General features: G+C 32.3%; 1 protein-coding gene across 1 annotated transcript; it reads right to left on the bottom strand.

Moving 5' to 3' along the window:
* Window positions 1–353: 353 nt before the first annotated feature.
* Window positions 354–4,446, bottom strand: LOC111909288 (transcription factor TGA4). The gene is made up of 9 exons (XM_023905082.3): window positions 4,210–4,446; window positions 3,246–3,431; window positions 2,377–2,448; window positions 2,174–2,233; window positions 1,943–2,020; window positions 1,790–1,850; window positions 1,362–1,633; window positions 936–1,163; window positions 354–797 (listed from the first exon to the last, which is right to left on the bottom strand). Exons 2-9 carry the CDS (start codon window positions 3,405–3,407, stop codon window positions 642–644), a joined length of 1,089 nt encoding a protein of 362 aa, XP_023760850.1. The 5' UTR covers window positions 3,408–3,431; window positions 4,210–4,446; the 3' UTR covers window positions 354–641.
* Between the last annotated feature and the right edge of the window lie 3,657 nt (window positions 4,447–8,103).

The raw sequence follows: 8,103 nt of genomic DNA, 5'->3' as shown, positions 1-8,103 counted from the left end.
CCATTTGTATTTGGTTAATAGAAATCAGAAACCAAACCATCATTTTTAGTAATGGTTCGATTAAATTGGCTACTGTTCGATCTTTCGGTTTTATATGTTCACCCCTAAAAAAGTTAGAGACTTATTTGATAAATGTGTCTTTATATTGATTGTGATAATTAACCTTGTATAGTTTTAAACAATTTAATTTGTTTTGAATATTTTTTATATATGCTTCAAAATTAAATATGTTTTAATAGTATAAGAGTAAATTTTATGCTTTCAAGAGTTCTAGACTGCATGCAACCCTTTTTAAATTCGAAAATATGATGTGGACAATATCATAATATTAGACTTAGAAATCCAAAACAACCTAGGAAAACTCAGCCTCTTGCATATATGCACAACATCATGTTTTATATCTACATTCTCAAGCAACCATAAAAACATATATGCTTTTGGACAATATAAATCGGTAAAATGAGTATTGTATCCGATCACATAAATCATATATACTTGTAATATCGGAAACCTTTGTGAAAGGCAATCTCAAAGCTAGCTCAAAGCTTCTTCGATGACTTGGTGGCGATAGTGAGGTTTGTTGTAGCTCAAAGTCTCACGAAGACTGGTTCACCAAATTAAATGAAGTGATTCTAGTACTTTTAGCTGGTGGGCTCACGAAAACGGGCTGACCAAAGGGAATTTAATGCACGGAGACGTTGAAAGTACTCCCCTAATGCGAGCAACCCTCTTGCAGCTTGATGTGCGGTTAAGATTCGAGACATTTGTTGCAACACTTGTTGACGTAGGTGATCCGCCTGCATGCATGCGATTGCTTTCATTGTGAGCGGAGCACAAATTAAAAGTTGTAACTACTTTTAGTATTTGATGACTTTAAAAGTCTCATATGAGTTGAATGTAACGTCCAATTAAGGTAGCATTATTTAATTAATTACCTGGTTCAAGAAATTCTCGATTCCTTCAAGCCTCTCCATTGCTAAAGTCATTTGTGCATTGTAACTTCCAACTCCAGTTATGTCGATAGTGATACCCTGAGCAAGGTTCTGTTGAAGCTTTTCCATTCCTAGACTCAATGCATCCTCGGCTTGTTTACAAGAGTGTTTCAGAGTCGAGACGCTCATCAGTTGTGCATTCGATAAAGGCTCAAGTTGTGGCATTAGTATCTACATACCCATACATGACAAAAGAACAAAAAACAATGTGTCATAATTAATAATCGCTAGCTGTATATTATTTTCCATGCTATAATATATATAAGCTACAAAAGGGTATTTTTGGACCTCTATATATATACGTCCAATTCAAAAGTGAATTGTGATTTTTTTTGGGTAGAAACGAGTAATTAATTAACAAGGTCTTACGTATAGGAGCTCTGATGGTCGTGGACCTCCAAGCCACTGAAAGAACCTTTCGAGGGGCGTTCTCCACAACCCATTCATCGTATAAAACACATCAGCTTTTGCAGCATTAGCTTTCAATTGGAAAAGCTCATAGTAGTGGTTCAAGCCACTGTCTACGAATATACGAAGCTCTAATTCGCTTACATGACTTTGCAACACGTCTTTAAGTTCATTGTCCTTTTTTTGTTGCTCGGCAACCCACAAATCATATGCCATCTCAAATGCAGCGATACCTACATACCAATTACAATTAATTACTAGTCCGGCCAGATTAATTATATAAAACCTTATAATTTTACTTGGATTAATTAATTTAATAGACGATCCATTATATATATATATATTAATGGATTGCACGTACTCATGTACAACATAATTAAGTCATGTACCTGGATTGACATTATTAGGTAACAGACCATTGCTTGTATTCAGTAAACCACCGTACACACGCTGCAATCAATGAAACAACCACCAAGAGTTAGAGTTGATGACCAAAAGATTATAAAGAAGCGAAAGCCTTTTGATGTGAAATTTTGGTTCACCTGCTGTCGAGCTCTCTCGAGCTCCTGCTCCAACTGTGCCAACTTTAAACGACCAGTTTCCAATTGTTGAACGTAGGCCTATGGAGACAATGTAGAAACTATATATGAATATTTGGCTAACTCCACGATAGTTTCTAATAAAAATTTGCGTTTCCAAGAACAAAAAATACAAGTGGAAGATCCAAATTAATGTATCATCACACTCAAAGTGAATGTCATGGACAAATTAACCTTTTTCCTCAAACGGCTTTTACGTGCAGCTTCACGGTTTTGCGCTAGCCTTCTTTGCAACTGTACGTAGTTAGATCGTAAGTGTATATATATATATATATATATATATATATATATATATATATATATATATATATATATATAGCTTATGTACACACACAGATATAACAATAACAAGAGGAGAAAATGAAGGAATGTATCACCTTATCAGACATGTTTTTGGCTGCTTCATTATCGGATGAAGGTCCTATGGACTCCTGCGAAATGTAATCCGTCTAAAAGTATCGAAACTATATATGTTAGAATGGAGATGTATATGGTATAACATGGTCCTTATATTTGTATACAAATACTAGAGTAAACTGCAAAATCAGCGATCCAAAATATGCACTTTTGTGATTTTGGTTTTGGAAAACTTGAAAAAGACTCTTTTACCCTATTAATTTTACAATGTTGGTAAAGAGTCAAAGGATTTATCGGCATGCTTAGAGTGTGTGTTGGGGGGGAGGGGTATAGTGGAGGGTGGGTTAATTATTCAAATAAAAGAAATGTTAAAGTTAATATGTAAAAAAAAAAAAGTTAAAAAGGGAAAACAAATATTTAATATTTAATGGACCAAAGTTAAAAAGATTTTGAAGTTATCCATAACTTTTTGCAAGCTAACATAAACCACTTGGGGAGTTTAATTACTAATATTATGATTCATTCACTGAACAGTATTAATTATTAATTAAAACAGAGTTCTTCCAAATTAACATCCAAACGACACATATGTTTATCTAATAAGCCAGATGTGTTCAAATTGGAATCTTCTTTTTAAACATTATTTATGTAGATCTAGTACCTTAAATAATGGTATAGACATATATATGTACAATAACATATAAGTTGTCTTATTCCATGAAAATGTTTTGTTTAATAAAGAGTTTTTCCCAAACACACATTTCATCCATATATATATATATATATATATATATATATATATATATATATATATATATATATATATATATATATATATATATATATATATATATAACTTGTAGGCTAAGCATAAAGAGATAAAGTCCACCTTGTTGGGTAGCCTGTTGATCATAGAGGAGGAGGCGGTGTTTGGGGTTACAATATCGCATCCAAAATTAGTCGTGTCGTCGTCCCACATTCCGATATGGTGAAGTGGCTCGAATATGCCCATCCTTCTCGAAGTAGCAAATTGCGTGGATGTGGATGCCATTTTTCTACGTCAGTAAATAAAGCCCTAAATATATAGGAATTAAGATTACGAATGAGAAAATCATCAATTCTTGAGTATACTCAACTCGATCAAAACACCAATATTTATAAACTTCAAAATTAACATGAACAAAGTGGAACATAGACTTTCAGGAACAGAAGATGAACACTTTTTTATTCCTATTTCCATTCTTGATTATTGAAGTTCAAGTATTTATTTTTCTCAAATTCAAAGTTAACAAAATGATTATTTTTTATAGTTTTTTTTTTAAAAATAAAAATAAATCAACAAACAATTTTTTTTCAAGAGAAATATGTTTTTTTATTAGTTTCGAAGATCAGTGATTGCTTATTTGTGACTGTAGAAGTCAAAAAGTTGATTCATATACGAAGGTGTCTAGCAAACAAATTAGGATTTCAATTTTGAAGAATAATCATTGCATCACAACTCATGATACTACCAACAACTGCCCACTGCGTTAAGAAAAAACACATCATATATTGAATTCAACATATCACATACACACATAGTAATAAAAAGTCAGCTTATAAAGCCAGAAGACTTGGTTTAAAACAAGAAATTAAACACACAGTTTCACACACAAAACCCTTAGATATTTATGCGAAAAACACATAGATTACATCGAAAGCAGACTTATATATCACAAGAAACTGATTGATAGAAAAGAAAACGACGAGAGAGAGAGAGAGAGAGAGAGAGAGAGAGAGAGAGAGAGAGAGAGAGAGAGAGAGAGAGAGAGAGAGAGAGAGAGAGAGAGAGAGAGAGAGAGAGAGAGGCCAACCTGTTCATGAACTGCTGAATGCTGAAGGACAATCTTCCAAAACCAAAAAGATACAATTTTTGGGGGGTTTTATAAACAAGAAATTAAACCCACCAAAGCAAGTAATAAAAGTAAAGCGGGTTTGGGTAAAAGGCATCAAATCATATGATTTTAAGAGAAAAAGGAAGATCATCATGGGTTCAAAAGCAAGAAGACACCCCCAGTTGGCCAAGAAACAGACAACATAAATAAATCGACAAATTAAGCACTAAACTTATAATCAAAATAATAATGGTATTTGAATTACAATAAGTAAAAGGTTAAGCTTTGTGGAATCACAAATACAAAACAGTTAACATCATCGTACAATAATAAAATCGCTTTGTAATTATTAAAGCAATAATACTTTTGGAAAAATAACCGTTGATTAGATAGTATTAATTACCAAAGGACTTCTACCATATATTATTGGGGTCGGCTAAAATGACACCCTTATTAGATTTTTTTTTGGAAACAGTAAATTTATTAAAAAAGCGACCAACCTACTAGCCAGAAACTAGCAAGAAGACGTAGTCTAACAAAAGTAAAAAGAAAGAAATAACAAAAAATGAGGCGGGTTTGAAGCGAATCAACCTTGATACAATTTCGTTTAACAAATTTCAAAATCCAATCTAAACCTCATTCGTAACCCGCGGGGTTTTGAATAATCAAACTCATATCTTTATCCACCGAATCAACAAATATTCAGACCTGCCCATAACCCGTAGGCTTTTTGAATAATTAAACAAACAAAAATGTTTATTTAGAAAACACGTTACATACTCGAGGACTTTCGATTGAAATTAAATTCACTATTGTAGTAACTTCCGATTGATTTTTGAATGTCGAATGCGGTTATAGAGAATAGCAATTGCAAACTTTCTTCCGATTGATAATGATTTTATCGATTTATAAATGAAATTAATGATTGCTTGATAGAATATTAATGAAATGATACCATGATTCTTGTTAATAGACAATCTAGAATTTAACTCCTCAAATCCTATTTAAAAATAGTTTGACATTTGGTTTTTTCCCTTTGGACTTTCAATTATAATTAAAATAAAACTTTAGACATGATAAAACATAAACGTATATTTCTAAAATTTATACGGGGTGGGTTATAAACGGATCGGATCGGTGATGATCCATACCCGACTCTCTTAATAAAAGGGTTAGCGAGTACGGGTCGTTAACGGGTAAACGAATCAAAAACTATGCTCCAAACCCATATAATTTTTAAGGGTTTGGATCGGATCAGGGTCAAAACCCGATCCATTGCCAGGCCTAAACAGGAGGTAAGGTATTACAAACTTTCAGAAAGAGACACCCGCCAATCATCCCATGTGCCGACATTTATATCTCCTTGCACTTGATCCATAAAAACATTGTAGATTTGACGATCTCCACTCCTCTTGTGGGGTTGGTGAACATCTCTCTGAACACCCAGTCGTTACAGTATTTCCATATATTCCATAATACACTATAGCATATGGTGAAGAAATGCTTACGCCTTTTGAGACTATTGCCCCAAGAATCCATGTAAACCAGTAAGTCATTAACCTATTTAAAAGATATGGGTTGTAAGTCGCACCATTGGAACGCTTTCTCCTTTACTACGCAAGCAAACGGACATTGCATCAGGATGCGGTTTGCATTTTCCCCCTATTGATACATGCACCACAACTTAATGAATTCACACTGATTCCACGTGTAACTAATGCTACCACAGAGGGTATTCTGCTTTGCATAGCTCGCTAAATGAAGCAATTTACTCTTTTTGGTGCTTCCTTGCTCCATTTAAGGATTAGGAGGAGTTGGAGAGGGTGTAAGAGAAATTCGTTTTTTTCCCTCATATTTCACACCGTGTACCTTCCATCTGAATCAATTATGCAACTCCACCTATCACCACCGTTTACTAGACGAATATCAGATAGCTCTTCATTTAACTTAGCAAGATCGTCATTTAAACCCGCATCTGTTAGGCACGATTTCCAATGTCCAACGATTCTACCGTTAACCGCCCGATCAACAACCAAGCATCTCTTTTTGGATTCAAGTTGGTATAAAGTTGGGTAATTTTTTTAGGTTTTGTGGGCCTAGCCATTTGTCAAGCTAGAACAACACATGCTCACCAGATTTGATCTACAATCTGAATACATCTCCAATATCCATTCCACGTTTGTTGAGATCCTTTCTAACATAGATAATGTTATTCCATACTCCACGTAAATTCTTATTAGAGAGAAGATCATGTGGTTTGTTATGAAGATTATGTATACCTTTTATTACTTTACCCCATAATGACTCATCTTTATCCTTTAATCGCCACCACCACTTTACGATTAGACTCATGTTTAATGCACAGATAGATCCCACGCCAAGACCACCTTTTGATTTGGGTGCGACCACTTTGTCCCTGGATACCCAATGAATTTTCTTTTTGTTTTCATCTATGCCCCATAGAAAACTTATTCTAATGCTTTCTAGTTCGTCCGTGATTGCCACAGTTGAGCTTCCATCTTGACCATCCTTGCATTAGATGTCCACCTACCATTTATCATCAGCTCGTTGATTATGTTTCTCCTATTCTTGTTGTTGATAAAACCATGGAAGAATTTAGTGTTCTCGTCTCCTTCCACGATCTATTTGATTCGTGATTTTTGTTTCAGGTCAAACACCGCCAATTTTTCTAGTTCCATTATTTTTTGGAGTCCTTGGCCGTGACATTCCAGTTCACTGTCTGTTATGGGACTTGATTCTGCCAATTTTTCTAGTTGTGCCACCTTATTCTTGATTATGGAAATCTCATGCGCTTCATCTTTATCCATTCTTCTCTTCCAGTTCCGGATTTGATTTTTAAGGAATTTTAGTTTTGCACCCAAGTATGCATCTGGATTACCGTACCCAAAGAAACTTTCCCATGCTTCTCTAACTGTGGATGATATAAATTCTTTTCTACATGTTTGAAATACTTTAAAATAGATTAAGTTTGTCGTTAAAAAGACATTTATTAATTATTTTAAATTCCATTGTTAAATAACCGATTCTAGTTTAAAAAATAGTTATGAATTTACGTAAACATAAGGTAATATACTTATAAAATAGACATTTTTACTTGCACCACATGCATTTAAAACCTTCATGACTTTTCCATTTGTTTTTAATAAATAATATAAATTGGTTCATAATATTAAATTAATAAAAAAACGAAATTCTAATCATAAATTAACTAAACTACAATATTGAAGTATCTTATTTTATTTTTATTTATAAAAGTATGACTTTAAATTTTTAACATATTATAGTTAACGTATTAGTTTAGATATGTTATTGTATGTGAGTAATTGTAATTTTAAAGTCGCAACTTTTATATAGTTTATGATTTTATGCAAAATAACTAAATTATTAATTTCATATAATGTTAAACGGTTAACTTAAATCAAAATTTCAGTTAAACTTGAAAAAAACCGATAGACTATTTTATAAATAGTTACAACTTATAAATTATAGTGTTAAACCTAAACCGTAATCCCAAATTAACAAAAAAGAAAAACATGAAAATATTTTTTTATAATCATTAATAATTTTCCAATAAGTATCTTAAAAACAACTTAGAATAAGAATAGTTAAAAATAATATTATATAAAATATTTATAATGTTATCTTTAAAAACAAAAACAATGTTCGTTGTTTTAAATTATTACAATTAAAGAAACTAATAATATTCATCAAATAAATTTTAAAAAAGATAAAATTTTGAAACCAAATTAAAATAATTAAGAGTTTCCAAATAAATTAGTTTAAATAACTTACAACAATAATAGTTAAAAGTAATATTATATATAAAATTTATATTGTTACATTTAAAAACAA

The sequence above is a fragment of the Lactuca sativa genome, chromosome 1, assembly GCF_002870075.4.
Source record: "Lactuca sativa cultivar Salinas chromosome 1, Lsat_Salinas_v11, whole genome shotgun sequence".
NCBI lineage: Eukaryota > Viridiplantae > Streptophyta > Magnoliopsida > Asterales > Asteraceae > Lactuca > Lactuca sativa.
Note: the sequence above shows the minus strand (reverse complement) of the source record. Positions and strands in the feature narration are given on the sequence as shown.